Raw genomic sequence first — 17,367 nt, forward strand, 5'->3', positions numbered from 1 at the left:
TGAAGCGGACCCGGAATGACATCGCCGGATGAGCGCAAGAGTTTCTGGGAGCGACATGAGTTCAAGTTCTATCGGTACGGACATGTGTATGCCCTGATCTATGGCCAAGTGGTGATCGATTATGTGCCCCAAAGGGCGCTGAAACGTGGCGTCAAGATGCTACTAATTGCATATGGTCATCTATTTAGCATGCTGCTGATTGTGGTGTTGCCCGGTTACTTTTGCTACCACTTTCGCACCCTAACTGATACCCTGGATCGGCGTTTGCAATTGCTGTTCTATGTGAGCTTTGCCAATACGGCCATCAAATATGCCACCGTAATTGTGACCTATGTGGCCAATACCGTGCACTTTGAGGCCATCAATCAGAGGTGCACCATGCAGCGGATGCATCTGGAGGATGAGTTCAAGAACGCACCACAGAAGCCCAAGCGACCGTTTGAGTTCTTCATGTACTTCAAGTTCTGTCTGATCAATCTGATGATGATGATCCAGGTGTGTGGCATATTTGCCCAGTACGGTGAGGGTGGCAAGGGTTCGGTTAGCCAGGTGCGAGTCTACTTTGCGATCTACGCCTTTGTGCTGTGGAACTACACGGAGAACATGGCGGACTACTGCTATTGGATCAACGGTTCGGTGCTCAAGTACTACAGGCAATTCAATCTCCAGTTGGGTTCGCTTAGGGATGAAATGGATGGTCTGAGACCCGGTGGTATGCTGCTCCATCACTGCTGTGAGCTGAGCGATCGCCTGGAGGAGCTGAGAAGAAGGTGTCGGGATATCCACGATCTGCAGCGCGAGAGCTTTCGGATGCATCAGTTCCAGCTGATCGGACTCATGCTGAGCACGCTCATTAACAACCTGACCAACTTCTATACCCTGTTCCACATGCTGGCCAAACAGTCGCTGGAGGAGGTCAGCTATCCGGTGGTTGTGGGTTCCGTCTACGCCACAGGCTTTTACATAGACACCTATATTGTGACCCTGGTCAATGAGCACATCAAACTGGAGCTGGAGGCGGTGGCCCTGACCATGCGCCGATTCGCGGAGCCACGGGAAATGGACGAGCGACTGACCAGGGAGGTGAGTCACTGAAAACCGCACATATCATGCTCCAAATATGTATGGTTTGCCATACCTCGTCGTAGAGCTTGTATTTGTATTTGGCTTTGAAATAAATTGCATAAATCTTGTTCAGATAGAACACCTTTCGCTGGAGCTGCTCAACTACCAACCGCCCATGCTGTGTGGACTTTTGCACCTGGATCGCCGACTGATGTACCTGATTGCAGTCACCGCCTTTTCCTATTTCATAACCCTGGTGCAGTTTGACCTCTATCTGCGCAAGAAGTCCTAGTTAATGTTCCCCAGAACCGAACCAAAGAATCCGAATTTAGAATAAATGTTAATAGTATGTGAAACCACAAATACCTTTTTATAATATAACTACTGTAGCGGTGGCGCTGCTTCTCTTGAATGAGGTGTGTCCTTTGACGATAGCAGCTCAATTGTACATGTGTTCAGATAAGGATTTCAAAGGGTACTCGTCGTTTTATTACTTTCCGAACAATGAACGATGGACGATGGACGATGCCATATAGCCAGCAAGTTAGTTGCCGGCCACAATGCGACTGGGCAAGTTGAGCCGCTTGGCTCTGCGCTTCTGGATGGGATTCATCCTGGTACTGGGCTTCTCCAGCCACTACTATAGTCCCACTCGACGGAGCCTGGTCCACTCCCGAATCTTGCAGACATTCGACTGGCTGCTAATGGCCATCAATTTGGTGGCCTTTTACGCATACTATAAATACGCCCAAACGTATTTCATGGAGGCCACGTTTAGGCGGCAAGGATTCGTGATACAGGTGCAGGATACAGTGCAACAGCGGGATAAGGGAATATTTTTTAATTAATTATAAACAAATTGCAGGTGTCCACTTGCAACGTATTTCAGCAGCTCATGATGACAGTGACCAACATTGTATGGCACCTCCTATTTGAACGAGAGGTGTGCGAGACGTACAATGAGGTGTCCAGGATATTGGAGCAGGACCTGAAGCTTGAAGAGCACAGTCGCTTCTACTGCCTGGCATTTCTGGCCAAGATACTCAACTTTTTGCACAACATGAACTTCGGGCTAAGTGTCATCATCCATTGGGGCTTGCGACCATTTAGTGCTTGGGATTTGCTGGCCAATCTGTACTTCGTCTACAACTCGCTGGCCAGGGATGCCGTTCATGTGGTCTACGTTCTGCTGCTTCTCAAACTGTCGGAGGCACTGCGTCTGAATGGCCAGCAGGAGCACGGCTCCTACAGCGGCCTCATGAAGCTGCTGCACAGACAGGAACGATTGCTGGGCATCGGGAGGCGGGTGCATCAAATGTTCACTTGGCTGGTGGCGATGGCCTTGTTTTACCTGGTGTTCTTCAACACGGCCACCATTTACCTGGGCTACTCGGTGTTCGCCCAGAAGCACGACCCCTTGGGCTTGTATGCTACAGGCTGGAAATTGCTGTTCATGGTCTTCTCCTTTTTGGTCATTCTATGGGACGTCCTCCTCCTGCAGATCATCTGTGAAAAGCTGCTGGCGGAGGAAAACCAAGTCTGCGCCAGTCCGAAGGATGTGGCTTCTTCCAGGACAACTTACAGGCAGGTAAGGTTGTTTCGGCTACTCCTTACACCCTCCAAGTTGGCAGCTTGAGAAATATTAATATACTATCAAATTTTATATAAATATATTGATAAATTAGTATTTATTTCAGTGGGATATGTCCGTTTTGAGGCGAGCCATTAGAAGAGCATCGCCGGAGAACAATGTTTTTGGCATGTTTAGAATGGACATGAGATGTGCCTTCGCTTTGATAAGCTGCAGCTTGTCCTATGGCATTATAATCATTCAAATTGGATATATCGCAGACTAATTTAGCTGTCCCAAAGCAAATATTGCACTGCTGCAATCAGCACTCAATCAGCAGGTTGCTTCAATTAACTTAATTACCAGGATAATCGAGCAGTTTTGGTGAGAGATCTGGTGAAATGAGAACCAAACTCGTAGCTTATGGAATCATTGTACGAAAGGCCGTGGAACCTAAAGGTATTAAGCTAAGAATAGAAGTAAGAAATAAATGAATTGGTAATTATGGCCGTTTTTGATCGATTTTATTACATTTGTCAAAGCACAAAAAAGTAATAAATTCTTGAAATTGCTATTATTTTAACAGGCTATTTTTGGGCTATAAAATAGTTTAAAGAATGCGATTTCATTGCGGCAAAAGTTTAGCAGGTTCTTTATGTGACTTGGTCTCTGGTTTTTTTGTCAGTGCCTTTGAGAAGACATCTGGATTTTCCACGGTGTCCAGTGCGAAATTATTAGCCTGGCCAACCGACAGAACCTCCTTCTTATCCAGCACTTTTGTGAGAAACGATTTGGGATCAACAATTAAGGAGCTCATGTCCAAATCTGTTGGTATGCAGGAAGCGGCAGGCCTGGCATTCCCTATATTCCTTTTTATAGAACCCAGTTTTGTGTTATCCTTGGACCCAATTAACTGCACCTTTTCCGCCACCAATCGATCCAGGCGCCGCTGCTCCTCCTTGATGAGACTGGCGGCTATTTCCTGAGCGTTGGATTTGATTTTAATTTCCGATTTTGGCAGAGGAATGGGGATGGGGCTCTTGGTGCAGCGAATGCGCATGTTGTAGGCTTGGTAGGACTTTGGTTTCTTGCCACTGGCCAGGGAATCAACGGAGCCGCAGCAAGGATGCAGGCCATCGATGTCCAGTTTGGTCTGCATCCTGGAAATCCTCACATCCCTCACATCCCTCACCTTCGAGTGCTCCTCGTGGCCGAAATGGACCAGGGAAATGGCCCTCTTCAGCAATTGCACCACCGCCTTGTCCGCCAGTTGGCGCTGTTCCGGCACCGCGATCTTTGATTCGGAAACAGTGAAGTCATCCTCCGACTGCTGCTCCTTTGCTTCCACCTTTCCGCCTTTCTGTTTCTCTAAGAGCTTCCTAACGCGCTCGTTCAACATCCTGGCCTCCGATTTGCGCGCCATCCTCTCCATATTCCTGGTCCTCATCGCATCAATTACCAGCTGTGCGGACATCGTTCGATCCCTTTGGGTCATTTCAAGAATCTTAAGCGGTATAGTGGTGCTCGGTGAGGGAGTGCCACTTGGATCCTGGGATCGCAAGGTCCTGCCCAGCTGCTCCTCTCTTCTGTGCGCATTATGTAACCTCATTGTGGCTGATTTTTCAATGGGAAGGCGTCGCTTATGTTTGTTCGTCCTTTTGTCCTGATCTCTGACTAAAGGATGCAATCTTACCTGGTTAGCTACGATATTTGTACGTATATTATTCAAAATTCCAATCACTATTGATCTTTTAAATAATGCGCCTACCATTGCGATATGTGTTGATCCTAAAAGGTGTTTGTCGTTGGGTGTATGAAATTTGTTTGTTATTGGGCTTCGGTTTATTGGTCTTCAGTCTGCGGGGTTCATTGCCACCGGAAGTGCTGCTCGAGTTATTCCTGGTCAGTCGCATCAGGCGTTTCCAGGGACTCTGGGTGCAAATCGGCGTCTTACCATCATCATCTGGCAAGGATTAAAAAACAACCCTTTTAGAATGTGGTGGTACTTGTTAAATAACCTAATAATGGGCCTTACGCATTAGACGAGATTGTCGTGAGCCACAAAGGTTCAGGATCCTCCTTATCCAGTCCAACTTGATGGTGTGGGCCATTGCCAACTCAAGCTGAAACGCAAAACAGGAATAAAGGAGAACTCAAAAGCGAATTTTGAAACCGAATTTCACGTTGGCCTTCGTTTAATCGAGCCCATTACTTAATTTGGAAGGCAAACCTAAATAAAACGACAGCTGATATGAGGCCTGCCCAGACCAACTGTTAAACTTTTAAATATTTGTTTAGAATATAAAGAAAATAGTAGCAGAACAGGAAGTTTCAAATGTAACCTGAAAAGTATGCTACAGAAAATGAAGACTCCTCTTGAACTGGCTAAAATCTGAAATCGTTTTAATAATAATAATAATCCAGGCTATACAAAATAAGGTTGCAAGACTCATCACCGGATGCGAGTGGTTTGTGCGAAACACCACCCTGCACAGAGACGAGATAAACCAGCACTCGAGCAGATACCATGACAGGTTGGAGCGCCACAGAAATCGCCGGGCCAGCGCTCTAAATAGATCTCGCCCACTAAGAAGGCTGAATAGAAGACAACCGAGGGATCTCACATCCCGATCTCCTGTGACAAGGGTCAGCAGAAGCTGACGCCTATCTTAATTCCTATATGTTATCTGTGATTGTTATGTAATTGTAGTGAAATCATTGTAAAATAGAAAAAGCTAACTGTAGTTAGCCGGCGCGCCCAAATGGACTGAATTAATAGAAAAGAAGGACACAAAGGGGCTCCAAGTTTCCCCGTATGCCTTAATAAATAAAAATTATTATTATTAAAAAAAAGTTCATGAAAACTAAATAGTGAAAATGCCAGGCATATGATTACGTATTTTTATTACGGTTTATTTCGAGTGTGTTTTTGGGGTGTGGGCGAGTGTTTCATCCGCTGATGAACAAATTACATTTGACATAATACATAATGAAAACGCATTTGAGGCCGAATGGGGTCTCTAATTTGTATTTCGCATATGAACATGAGTATTGTACATATGTTGGGTGTACTTGTGTGTGTTTTTGCCCATATGTTCATATATCAATCAAATTCTCAAAACTCTTTGCTATCCATCGATTTCTCATTGTTCTCATTGTTTTCACTTTTGTTTTTATCACTATCGTATTTATATGTATTGCATATGTAGCTCTACTGCCGATCTGTTCGCGAACTTCAACGAAATTGAATTTGATTTACTTTCTTTACTGATCGCTAAGGCTAAAGATTCCTTCATCTTTTTTTCTCCCAGTTTTTCGTGGGTGTATGACTAGCGAAAAACCATTTCCTTGGTTTTTGTCCATGGTATAAGGGGTGGCAGTGGGTCAGGATGTAAATGTGATGTAAACGGGATGTACATACATAAGTGTTAGCGGAAACCATACGAAAGCTGCCCGTACATGTGTCTATGTGTGTGTATATTTTCATCGAAATTCGTTTCGTTTCGATTCGATTCGACAACAACAACAACAAAAAGAAAAGGCACAATTTTGATGAAACGCTTTCCCATGCTTTGTATGCGCGCGCGTGTGTGTGGTGGAGAGGATATACATATATTTATCATCTGGGACGAGGAGGTTATAATTTTTTTCATATACTTTTTTTTATAGGGTTTTTGTTTTGTTTTTAAGAAAAGAAAGTCGCCCGTCTCAGCCACGCCTGGCTCTAATTTAAATATATATTTTCTTTATCTAGTCGATAATTGCTTGATAGTTAGTTCTCGAGGGTTTCATGTTTGTTAGTAAAATCTAAGGCTAGTTGGAAAAGTGACTTGAATTTGGTATAGGGTTTCGTTTACTGGGTGCCCCACTTGTCGGAAGAACCGCTTGGAAAATAGGCTCTACCCAGTGATTTAAATATTTTTGTTTGAGCGAAAAAAAATCACTTGCTACGAATAGTCACCCTGTTTAAGCGGTTATCTATAGTTAACTCCTTTGCACATCGTTTAATGTTAGTCAATGCAATGTTTTCCGTATGCTAGTTGGATGTATCAAATTGATTAAGAAGTTCGATTTTTAAATAGTTTATTACACTTAGAGTTCCTCAGCTTCTTCGATTTTGTTTTGTTTTGTTTTCTTTTGTTTAGAGTGAAAATTATTCGCATAGGTTTTATTTTGTTTTTCATTGTTTGTCCTTTTTTTAGGTTTTAGGTTGTTTATTAAATATAACAATGCTCTCGGCGCATACATTGTGAAAATTATAATGAATTTGTTTTCTCTTTATTCGTATAATAGTTATATGTATATATTTTTGAAATAATATCCACAGCTGCTGCTGCTGTGGCGTCGTCAACGGTTTTGCAATATACAATAAAAAAAAAATGTGATTAAAAAAAATGTTTCAAGTAGTTCGTAAGATAGCGAGCAAAAGAGATGGAGAGTAAAAAAATAAAATATATGCATATTCGCATGAATAATAATGTTAACACTCAACTTGAATTTTGCTAAATTTTTTCGAACAAATGTCGTATGTGTTGTTTTTGTTTTTCATTTCTGTGCGTTGGCTATAAATCGTATATTGGTTTACATAAATTAATCAGCAAATATATGTTTAGTTATCTAATTTGAGTTGATCTCATCTCCAGCTCTGCTTCTTCATCGTCCCTTCCTTAATTATTTAGTTATTTATTTATTTGCATATGCAATTCGATTTGTCTGGTGTGTATAAAATTAGACCGCAACGGTAGTCCATGTGTGTTTAGTATGGGCTCGTGTGTTTGTGTTTTTGTGTGTGTATTATCTACATACTATATTTGTTTTATAGATTGTTAAATATACAATATTTTACTCATTATTTAGATTTAAATCAACGCGACAACAAATTCAATTTCTCCTTCTCAATTCCATCCAATCGATTGCTGCCGTAGTTTACATTATGCGGGTGTTTTGTTTATATAGTAAAATGACTTTGTTTTTCGACGATCTCTTGCGGACTATGGGCTAAATGGTACAGATATATAGTAAGTGGATGTGTGAATGAATGTCTGTGTGTTACTATATGTAACTTTTCCGCTAGTTACTAGTGTTTATCATACGCATGTTTATTAATTTATTCATTATCCGTTTTATATAGTTCTTGTTTGTTTTAAATTTTGTGTTGCTTTTAGGCAAAGGCGAGTGGGAAAAATTACATACATCTAACAACAAATGCACCAACGTTTTTCATCTCTCAATCGTTATTAGCGTCAATATTCATCAATATATATTTATCATTATCATTATCATTAGATCGTAATCGTAAATCGTTATCGTCATACTCTGACTATCCGCTAGATCCGCAACCGTAACCCCATTCGCATTCACATCTGCATCTGCGTCCCGTCATCGTCGTCATTATTTGTAGTCAGCTACTAAACATTGTCGTACTTAAAGTTAACCACCATGCAATGCAATGCACTTGTGCCTCAACATCACTATCACCGGCAAAACATCGGTGTGCATGGGTGGGGTGCCTGTGCCTGCATGTTTACATATTTATATAGGTCAATATATATCAAAAAAACACATTATCGTCAACATAACTAACTCGCTATAACTCTTGGCTCTCGTATATAAACATCAACATAAACAAACAACACTCTAGCGCTTAACGAACTCCTGAAAGCACTCATCTTCGCTCAACTCTATGCTTTTATAATCGGACCTTAGTCTATATAAGTGGTGTATATATATATTGATGTATGTATATAATATATATATATATATATATATATATTATATTATATTTCGCTTCTTTTGTTTATATCCAACTTTGTTCTAACTAAAAACTATACACCTTTGTCCGCTACAGTTTGAACACCCATCATCTCATCTCATATGCCAAATGCCAAATACTTTACTCTGATGTTCGCTCATTTTCATCATTGCCTAGCTGGTGGATGTACGTTCTCCTAAACTAATCGTACATCAATGAGTGCATCCAAAAAAAATTGCTTTGGACAATTTGCTACATTAAGTTGGCTGCTGCGGCTGCGTCATTATAAATTTGTTCTGTCTGTGGTCAAGTTTTTTAGTCCGTGGATACGTATCCATATCCGTATCCGTTTTCTGTTCTTGTCACTGTTGTTGTTGTCGCTGTGGCTGCTGCTGTGGTTGCTGTTGTTGTTGTTGTTGTTGTGGTTGTAGTCGTATTAGTATCTGTTGTTACTGTGATGCATCATCAGTGCGGCGTCTTCTGCTGCGGCTGCTGATTTGTTGCTGCTGCTGTTGCTCCTATTGTTGTTCTCGAGACCGGTCGACATCGAACTCGAGGCGGCAGTGTCCAAGTTGTGGTGGCTGTTGGTCATAGAGATTCCTTGGAAGGTACCCAAATGGTTGGTCCCGACTGGGACCAAATCATCGATTTCACTTTGCTGTAGATCTCCTCGATGGTATCGCCCTGGACAACGCCTGTTGGTTGACAAATAAAACAATTATTATTAGATGTGCAATGTTGTTATATTATTCTGACTATACCCGTGAAGTATTCGCCGAATTCCTGCTCCATTTTAATCGCACGCTCGTAGGTCTTCTTGGCCTGGTCTTCTGTCATGCGACGATTCATTTCCCTGTGAAAACAAAACCATTATTATGGGGAGTCTTTAGTCGCTTTAGTCTGTGGAAAACCTACATCACTGAGTCCACCGACTTGGGCTTGATGAACACGGCGACGGGATACAGCTGGGCCACTTGGAGTCGCTTGATGGCGTTCCCGGACACGTCCAGGATGCAGTGTTTGCCCTTCTCTGCCACTTCGCGCACGCTGGCCACGGATGTGCCGTATAGATTGTCGTTATACTGGCCCGCCTCGATGAACAGATGGTTCTGGATATCCCGCTCCATTTGCTCGCGAGAGGATACAAAGTGGTAGTCCCTACCATCCACCTCGTACTCCCGCTTGGGTCGGGTGGTGTCTAAATGGGAAAAGCATAAGCACTTAATTAAAATATCAATGTATTTCTAGACAACATATAATATCGTTCGTCCAACCGGGGGCGCCACAAAATAAATACAGTACAGTAAATACAATAAAACAAGATTGCCCGCCCAAAATGCATTACTTACGTGGCACACAGGAGCCGAACTTGTCGGGATACTCTGATATTAGGTCATCGTTGATGCGATCCTTCAGGGGTCCCAGAATAATAACCGGGCGCGTGTAGTTTATGGACAAACGCTGCACGGCCTCGTAGGACAACACGTTCTCCTCGGAAGCTGGAAAGTAGGGTAAGCATTTGGATTAGGAACTTGACGTGCAGGTGCTCTACATCATCGCAAAGTGTTCTAAATGAGTGGGAATCGGAGGGGGAATGGAAGGTGGGACATTTGTTGTAGGACAAATATATCTTGGGGTTCAGGGACTCTACAAACAAACTTCTAAATCGGTCTATATTGCAATTGGAAGTTATTATTAAAAGAGATCCATAAAGATCAAGGCATGTTAGTAAGGATTAGAAAATGTGTAGACTATGGTTAATTTAACTAGTTGGCAGTTGTTTTCTACGAAATTTAAGGGTATATTGGGTTCGTTAAATTAAAGCTCTCGCACACAAAAATGTACAAACAAAATTTCAGTTGATAATATTTTCCGAAATGAATTGCGAAATAAAATAGTAGAAAATCAGTCAAATCACTCAAGTTACACTTTACTTATCAAGCATTCACTGCGCTTGGTGGATAACTGAGAAATCGAGCAAAAGAAACATTCGAAGGAAATCAATAATGTTCAATGTTCAATCGGGGTTCCTAAGAAGAAGTCACTTAAAACATAAAGGTACAATACAATGATATGAAACGTAATGTCGAAATCAAAGACACATTCAAATGTAAATGCCAAATGCGTTATGGTAATCAAAGCTACTACTTTACCAATGTATGTCTTGGGTCATATACATATATAGGATATAGAAATGATAAATATAATATGTAGGTAGTACATAGAGCAGGCGATCTACGAGCAAACAGTTAACAGACAGTTGGCAGACTTGTCTCACATGGTTACATACTACATACATGACATCATGATGTTACATACATGGCACACATAAACTTGGACAACATGAAATCAAAATCTGTGTGTCGATTGTTGTGAGTGAGTGTATAATTACGTTTAGATTATTAGAACTAGCTTAGGTGATTAAATTTGTCTATGGATGAACCCGGTTATTGGATTTTATATATTTTTCTTGTTGGCTGCTGAGGTTCTGGGAACGCAGTCGCACTTCCTCTCTACCAGGTGGGTTATGGGATTTACTCACTTGACGCCTTGTAGAACTCACAGATCAACTCTTTTTGGGACTCATTTACAGAGACACGAACGTTGAGCGCTACGGGGTGGATTAACAACTGATCGATTAAGCCAAATAAAACTCCCTCGATTTGTACAATTCCTTTATTTCAGTTTCACTTTTGGTTGGGTTTTGTTTTGGGTTCCATCTTAAACCGCAATTAATTCACAATTATCTCTGAACTCTAAGACGAAAGGTTTCGAGGAGCGGTATTAAATCTGATTTAATTCTTTCAAACAGAAACAGATTTTGCGGTGGTTCGGTTGGGGAGGGTGGCACATGCAAAAGACACGACACTATACAAGCAGTACATGAAAACATCAACAAACCAACTGAATTTGAATCGGTCTAGAACTCTATATATATTTATATAGAGGGACGTGTGTCGACGAGGTGAGTAGGTGTGTTGTTTGGGCTAACAAAGAAAAGGACTGGGACAAACAACTAACTATCCAGGCAGAAGGAGAAGGCTCAGCTCATTTGGTTGGGGATCGGATAGGATCTTTTTCAGATCCATGGGTTAACTTCTGTTACTGCTCGGGTGATGCTACGCAATGTGGCAATCAAAAAAAAAAAAAAGACAAAAAAAGGAGAAGAGAAATAGGCAAACGATACAGGGTGTGGGTGTGTCAGTTGTGTAATTCTGGTGGGTTCACAAAATTTGCTATCATCATTCGATTCTACGCAACTATCAACAATTCACAACATTTGAAGAACTTATGAACAAACTATAAGGTCTAATATTAACAAAAAAAAAAAAAAAAACACGAAGTGTCCAAGGAAGTTTAATGGATGGGTTTGGAATTTCACTTCAATCTTGAAGAGAGTTTATTTGCACCACTTGCATGGTCTTAAATAATATACAAAAATTGTTCTACCAACAAGAATGGAGTTTTTCACTCATTAGTTAATACTCCGATACACAAAATGAATTTAATGAAAGGAAGAAAAACAAAACTCTACTGAAAGCCTTTGCAAAAAGTTAGTTTTCAAATGTATTCTCTTTGACAAAGCGCCATAGAGATAGATATATAGCAGAGAAAGAAACAGATAGAGAGAGAGAGATGGAGTGAGACAGCATGAGTGAGAGACAAAGCAAGAGATAGGCAGAAATCAAAGAAAGAACGAAAAATATAACCAAGAGGAATAGATTTTGCAAAAATTTGGTTTCCTTGTATTCATAACTAAATATTTAACTTTCATTCTTTCGTTTTTTTTTTTTTTTTTTTTTAAGTTTAAGAAAACATAAGCTTTGTTGTATTTTTCACTAGTATTACAAAAAGAGAAGAGACTTGTTGCATTTTTTTTTTTTGCTGTTGATTCTTGTGGTTGTTTTATATTTTTTGTGATTGTTGGTTGTTCAGATGCTCGACTTACGATAGTCAGCATCATTATTCTCCAAGTAGATCAGAGTTATCTGCTCCATATCGGGTAACTCCACCCTGTAGATAATCTCGCCTGAGCAGTGATTAGTCGATAGCGATGATAGCGTAGTTTTAGAAGAATTTAGTAGTTGGTTGTTGTCGCAGTTCGTGAGCGCATGGTTATAACAAATATATATGTATACAGAGTTATATATATCGGTGGTCATATTGTTGGTTTCAATTTTTTGTTGTTTGGTTTGTTTGGTTTGGTTTGGTTGATTTGAGAAGTTAAATATTTATATATAGAGCGATATTGATATGTGTTGTATGGGATATTGTGTATTTAGAACAAGAGAAAATATTGTGAGTTAAACAGAGGTTTACAAATTAGGGATATGTGTAGTTTCGGTGTAGTTCCATCAAAATATATAGTTCATATATTCATAAACAGAGAAACAGAGAGAGAGAGAACGATAGAGAGATGGAGTGACGTTGCGTTTGCGCGTTTTACGCACAGTTATAAATCGGTAGTAGATATAGTAGTAGAATAGTAGTAGATTCGAACGGTAGTAGATGTTGTTGTCGTTGTTGTTGAAGTAGTTGTAGTTGTAGTTGTAGTGGTTGGTAGTAGTTGAGTAGTAGGCAAACAACACAAGAATTCAAAGTAGTTCACAGACACAGGGGTTAAATGTAAAAGAAGAACAAAAATATCAAAGGATTAACAACAAATCGAAATCGAAATCACCATTTACTCATGTCTGGTACTGTCTGTCTGTGGCTGACTGAGAACATAAAAAAATGGAACTCGAAGAGGAAAATGGGGGATATTTGAGTTTGGGAGTTTAGTTGCGAGTTCCTTTCCTGTGTACGAGAGTATGGTTATTTCGTGTGCATCCCGAACTGAGAATTGTCAAAGAAAAACTTTATTTCGGTTGTCTGTATCTGTATCTGTATCTGTATCTGGGTGGTGTATCTGTATGATTATCTGTTCTGTATTCACACCAAGTACGCCATTCTGATTACATTTATATGTACAGTATATATCGCTTCGAGTGTGGCAACATTGAAACACGACGTGTGATACAAGCGGAAATTAATAGAACAGCAAGTTGAGATCGAAATGGTTTAAAGTTTTGATTTCTGTCTGCATGTTCGTATATGTACGTATACGCTCTGTAATGTGAACAACCAGGGGGATCCAAAGTATGAACTTAAAAGATAAACTTAAAACAGAAACCCCCAAAAAACAGAGATTTTCTCCCTGGGAGTTTCGATGTATGGTCTTCCTGTACATCTTTTTGTGTCTTACGGCCAGGTCTATTCAGATATCCTATGCACATCAGACGTACATCCGATTTAGCATAAAAATTTAACATATTTCCTTTTTCTAATGCCTTTATACATTTAGTGTACATTTAATGGACATTTACATGCATATGATAGAGCGCTTTCGAAAGTTACATTTGGACGATTGATTTATTCCGCAATAGTCTTGCGGTTAGATATATAGAAGATAGTGGGCTATATATATTTGGATAGTCTTGACATGTATTTATAGCGATAGAGAGTGATGTACGAGTAGAGATCGCCAAATACATGTGATGTACAGATGTATTGATGCAAATAAAAAGCGCTGAAAACAAAAAATTCTAACGGAACCAACGAAAAATCATAGTACAGTAATCACATGTGATGTTTTGATGTATGCATGTATGTAAATAGGTATGTTATGTATGTATATATGCAGGTAAGTGGTTAATCGCATGTGTTTCTGCTGAAACTGTGTTAGTTCTTACAGCAAATGCATTTCTATGTATGAAAATCGAAAATTTTGCATGGTTAAATGTATGTTACGTCTTTCATATGTTCAGTGGATTTACTCAGATATATAGATAGATTGTTATGTATAAGTAGATATGTTGGTAAATTGATCTGATCGAGTACATACCTCCTTCAGCATTGGCATCGTCTTGTGTGTAGCAAAGCATAAAGGCTAGAAAACGAAGAGAAAACAAACGAGAAACCGAAAGGGAAGAGAAAAGAGAGAAAACAGAAGAGAAGAAATCGAAAGAGATATGTTTGGTCAGTTTAAAACAGAACAGCGTTTGAATTCGGTTCATTTGGGTAGGCCCAACATTATACATTATTATAATTGGTTAAAAATGTGATCTTGAATGGTACTTTTAGCATTGTAATATCTTTAATTTAATGGTTAAGAAATATAAACTTGTATATCCAATTAAAAAAAAATTGACCTAAGAACCATTCAAGATTTTAGTAGTCTGTAAAAACCATCAAAATGTTCCTTCTTCTTCTGTATATATTATAATAGGAACAGGATGGCAAGTAGTTAAAGGTTGTTGCTGGTTTTCAGAAAACTGTTTGGAGTCGTAGTGATGTAGATATTTGATGAAAGCAGCTGGACTCAGAGATTTAAGGTTGGATATTTTTTATAGAGAGAAGAGCGATAAGAAGATAAATGTACTGTCAGTAGAGAGTTGCGGGAGAAAAAGCTTTTTAAATTAACTAAAGAACGAAATCAACTTGGTTTCATCTCGATGGGCTGTTGATGATGTATCGTAAGATGTACATTGATGTAAAACGTGCAACCCTGCCGCTGAAGAACACTCTTCGGATACAGATACGATTATCTTTAGCTTAATCCAAGACTATATACACGATGGATGGCCATGAGCTATAGAACTCCCCGCGAGGACTAACTGTTAGTAAGATCGTGTGACTATAGCTTACTGTCTAATATGTGTATGGGTGTGTTCGTTTACAAGGCTTTGTATGTGTGGGTGTGGGTGTGTGTGTGTGTGTGATTGTTAACCAAGACTAGACCATCTGAGAAGCCCTGACACCTGGATACATTTACAAGCGGATACATCTCGACATTTATACCGCCAACTTCGGCTCTGTTTGGAAACATTTTCACCTGACATAGTCGGCACTTACGTTGCGGTTCATTCGACTGGTTGTTGTTGACATTATTGATGTCAATCTCGCTGGTGCTGCTCACAACTCCATTGGCTAAACATATAGTTTGGGATCGGGGCACACACAAAATAATACAACATCCAACATCCAAGCATATCGAATGGGACAGGAAATGTGTGAGTATGTGTATGTTTCAGTGATTCGTCGGTTCGTCGATGGATCCGATCGGTTCATCCAGAATTTGGTAAATGTGGGTAGAATGAGTGTTTGGACATCACGGATTTCGGCGGGGAAAACATATGGAAATAAACAGAAATGTAAATCATATAAAATGCATAAAACAAAACAAACAAAAAATCGGTTGGGGCAATGGGTAAATCTCTTCAAACAGAAACATCGAACAAAACATATGTCCAATTAATTTTAATAAATTAAAAACACCAACTCAGTACATAAAACACAACGAAATGGGACATGAAGAACTTTAAGCTTTTGAAGGCTATTCTTATCAAATGTTTCCTGTGTGTAAAGAAAATTTGCAACCTTTCATTCCCACAAGTTACAAGGTAATTAACGAGTTTTCTGAATCTTATGATACGTACACTTAGGATGATTAACATAAAAAACATTTATTACCTCATGAAAGACTTAACTAAAAAAACAAAAACGGGACAAGGACTTTGACAGTGAGTTTTAGGTGATGTTCGCGAAAGATGTTTCAACAACATTAATATCTTGTAATCATAAGCAGAAAATACACAACCACAAGTCAATCAAACACCCGCCCAAAAGCACACACTCTCATTCAGACAGAAATTCAGTGGAGAAAGTCATTGAGCCTTAAGACTAGGACTAAACCAAAAACGCCTTGATTTTGAGTTGCTTGATGTTCTCCCATTATTGGCCATCTCCGAAGAAAGAGCGAACGATCGAGACTGTGACAGAGTCGGACTGCTGGCTTCCCTTGACTTGGTCTACTTACGCTCTTGGTCGCTGCCATCTTCATTCTTCTCATCGCGACTCTTCATAAACGGAAATTTGCGCGAGAATGTGAAATTCTTTTTCTTTCGATCCAATGTCGATTGCTGGTAGATGAGAAATGCAATTGGTTAATGAGATAACTTTATAACTATTGCTCACCACTCACCTTATCCAGATTATTATTAGCAGCCGCATGTCCCTGGAACTTAACGCTGCGGTCCCTAGCTCGCATTTTGCGCTCCCAACGCCTTTTCGATGGCACAATACCGATTTGCTCGTCCTCGTTATCGCCGAGGACTCGACGTGCCTGCCACCATTCATCGTCGGAGGCATTGGTCACGTGCAGGATATCGCCGTGCTTGAAGGGCAATCCTCGCGAGGGCAATCCATCATCTCGATTGGGATCGTAGTCGAACAGGGCGCGCACATACAGCGATCGCTTCTGCGTGGTACGCAGCAGGGTTCCCGATCCACCGGCACCGAGGGCAGCCTGTTGTTTCAACTCTTGGATGCGTGCCTCGAAGCGGTTGTACTCCTCTGGGCGGTACTGCGCCAACAGGGTCACCACACCGCCAGAAGTCTAGAATATAAAAATACGTTTTTAATAATTGTTCAATTTCTCTTACGTTCATCTGGAACATTGCTTTGACTCACCTTGAGCGCCTGGGCCGCCTCTTCGTGGGTGGCGTGCGTGAGGTTGACATTGTTCACGCTGAGCAGCTGATCGCCACGCTTCAGCTCCGAGCCAAGATCCGCTGGACCGCCGGCCAGGATGAAGGACACATAGATACCCTGGCCATCCTCGCCACCAACGATGTTGAAGCCCAGGCCCTGCGGTCCCTTCTGGATGGTGATGGTGCGCGGTTCTCTGCGATATCAAGTTATTAAATACCCAAATGCATGGAAAAGTGATCGAGGCACTCACCTGGTTATATCCTCGGTGCTGACTGCGCGTGGAGTTCCTGGTGGAACAGCGGCTAGGACATTTGTAGAGGCGTATCGCGAGCCGGGCTCTAGGTTGTTATCAGAAATTTGTGATTTTGGTTTTAGGTTTATCGGTCGTTTTTGTTGCACATTGAATGTAAGTTATTATTATTAAGACATGACAGAGATAGATAGATAG

The 17,367-nt window shown here is 40.7% G+C and overlaps 4 protein-coding genes across 34 annotated transcripts in view; 2 read left to right on the plus strand and 2 right to left on the minus strand.

Annotated features, from left to right (window-relative positions):
• The first annotated feature begins 10 nt into the window (after positions 1 to 10).
• On the plus strand, positions 11 to 1,428 carry LOC6525029 (gustatory receptor 10a). 2 transcript variants are annotated; one of them, XM_002100832.4, is made up of 2 exons: positions 11 to 1,083; positions 1,199 to 1,428. In XM_002100832.4, exons 1-2 carry the CDS (start codon positions 16 to 18, stop codon positions 1,355 to 1,357), a joined length of 1,227 nt encoding a protein of 408 aa, XP_002100868.1. In that variant the 5' UTR covers positions 11 to 15; the 3' UTR covers positions 1,358 to 1,428. The 2 variants fall into 2 exon arrangements, with proteins under 2 accessions (XP_002100868.1, XP_039226856.1); XM_039370922.2 differs by having other exon boundaries at positions 1,203 to 1,428.
• A 143-nt stretch (positions 1,429 to 1,571) lies between these two features.
• On the plus strand, positions 1,572 to 3,138 carry LOC6525030 (putative gustatory receptor 10b). Its single transcript, XM_002100833.3, has 3 exons — positions 1,572 to 1,865; positions 1,931 to 2,653; positions 2,763 to 3,138. Exons 1-3 carry the CDS (start codon positions 1,626 to 1,628, stop codon positions 2,919 to 2,921), a joined length of 1,122 nt encoding a protein of 373 aa, XP_002100869.1. The 5' UTR covers positions 1,572 to 1,625; the 3' UTR covers positions 2,922 to 3,138.
• On the minus strand, positions 3,138 to 4,937 carry LOC6525031. The gene is made up of 3 exons (XM_002100834.3): positions 4,671 to 4,937; positions 4,404 to 4,598; positions 3,138 to 4,336 (listed from the first exon to the last, which is right to left on the minus strand). Exons 1-3 carry the CDS (start codon positions 4,744 to 4,746, stop codon positions 3,261 to 3,263), a joined length of 1,347 nt encoding a protein of 448 aa, XP_002100870.1. The 5' UTR covers positions 4,747 to 4,937; the 3' UTR covers positions 3,138 to 3,260.
• A 585-nt stretch (positions 4,938 to 5,522) lies between these two features.
• LOC6525032 (disks large 1 tumor suppressor protein) overlaps positions 5,523 to 17,367 on the minus strand; it is a 39,770-nt gene continuing 27,925 nt past the window's right edge. For 11 of the 30 annotated variants that reach the window (XM_039370798.1, XM_039370802.1, XM_039370799.1 and 8 more), the window contains 11 exons: positions 17,170 to 17,257; positions 16,899 to 17,112; positions 16,411 to 16,824; positions 16,246 to 16,348; positions 15,282 to 15,356; positions 14,272 to 14,316; positions 12,337 to 12,417; positions 9,737 to 9,886; positions 9,303 to 9,585; positions 9,149 to 9,240; positions 5,523 to 9,082 (listed from right to left, as the gene is read on the minus strand). In XM_039370798.1, the coding sequence (XP_039226732.1) occupies positions 8,976 to 9,082; positions 9,149 to 9,240; positions 9,303 to 9,585; positions 9,737 to 9,886; positions 12,337 to 12,417; positions 14,272 to 14,316; positions 15,282 to 15,356; positions 16,246 to 16,348; positions 16,411 to 16,824; positions 16,899 to 17,112; positions 17,170 to 17,257 (1,652 nt within the window). In that variant the 3' untranslated portion in view covers positions 5,523 to 8,975. Of the gene's footprint in view, positions 9,083 to 9,148; positions 9,241 to 9,302; positions 9,586 to 9,736; positions 9,887 to 11,049; positions 12,418 to 14,271; positions 14,317 to 15,281; positions 15,357 to 16,245; positions 16,349 to 16,410; positions 16,825 to 16,898; positions 17,113 to 17,169; positions 17,258 to 17,367 lie in introns of those variants that run through there. The other 19 variants (XM_015190585.2, XM_015190578.2, XM_039370775.2 and 16 more) reach the window with 9 other exon arrangements.

This window comes from Drosophila yakuba, chromosome X, assembly GCF_016746365.2.
Source record: "Drosophila yakuba strain Tai18E2 chromosome X, Prin_Dyak_Tai18E2_2.1, whole genome shotgun sequence".
NCBI lineage: Eukaryota > Metazoa > Arthropoda > Insecta > Diptera > Drosophilidae > Drosophila > Drosophila yakuba.

What these genes read in the sequence shown, in the direction of transcription:
- LOC6525029 (XM_002100832.4), top strand. Translation starts at nt 16, where the DNA reads ATGACATCGCCGGATGAGCGCAAGAGTTTCTGGGAGCGACATGAGTTC. An exon ending in ACGAGCGACTGACCAGGGAG is followed by an intron (nt 1,084 to 1,198) that starts GTGAGTCACTGA and finishes AATCTTGTTCAG; the next exon opens with ATAGAACACCTTTCGCTGGA.
- LOC6525030 (XM_002100833.3), top strand. Translation starts at nt 1,626, where the DNA reads ATGCGACTGGGCAAGTTGAGCCGCTTGGCTCTGCGCTTCTGGATGGGA. An exon ending in GGCAAGGATTCGTGATACAG is followed by an intron (nt 1,866 to 1,930) that starts GTGCAGGATACA and finishes AACAAATTGCAG; the next exon opens with GTGTCCACTTGCAACGTATT. An exon ending in CCAGGACAACTTACAGGCAG is followed by an intron (nt 2,654 to 2,762) that starts GTAAGGTTGTTT and finishes TATTTATTTCAG; the next exon opens with TGGGATATGTCCGTTTTGAG.
- LOC6525031 (XM_002100834.3), bottom strand. Translation starts at nt 4,746, where the DNA reads ATGGCCCACACCATCAAGTTGGACTGGATAAGGAGGATCCTGAACCTT. An exon ending in ACGACAATCTCGTCTAATGC is followed by an intron (nt 4,599 to 4,670) that starts GTAAGGCCCATT and finishes AATCCTTGCCAG; the next exon opens with ATGATGATGGTAAGACGCCG. An exon ending in GATCAACACATATCGCAATG is followed by an intron (nt 4,337 to 4,403) that starts GTAGGCGCATTA and finishes CAAATATCGTAG; the next exon opens with CTAACCAGGTAAGATTGCAT.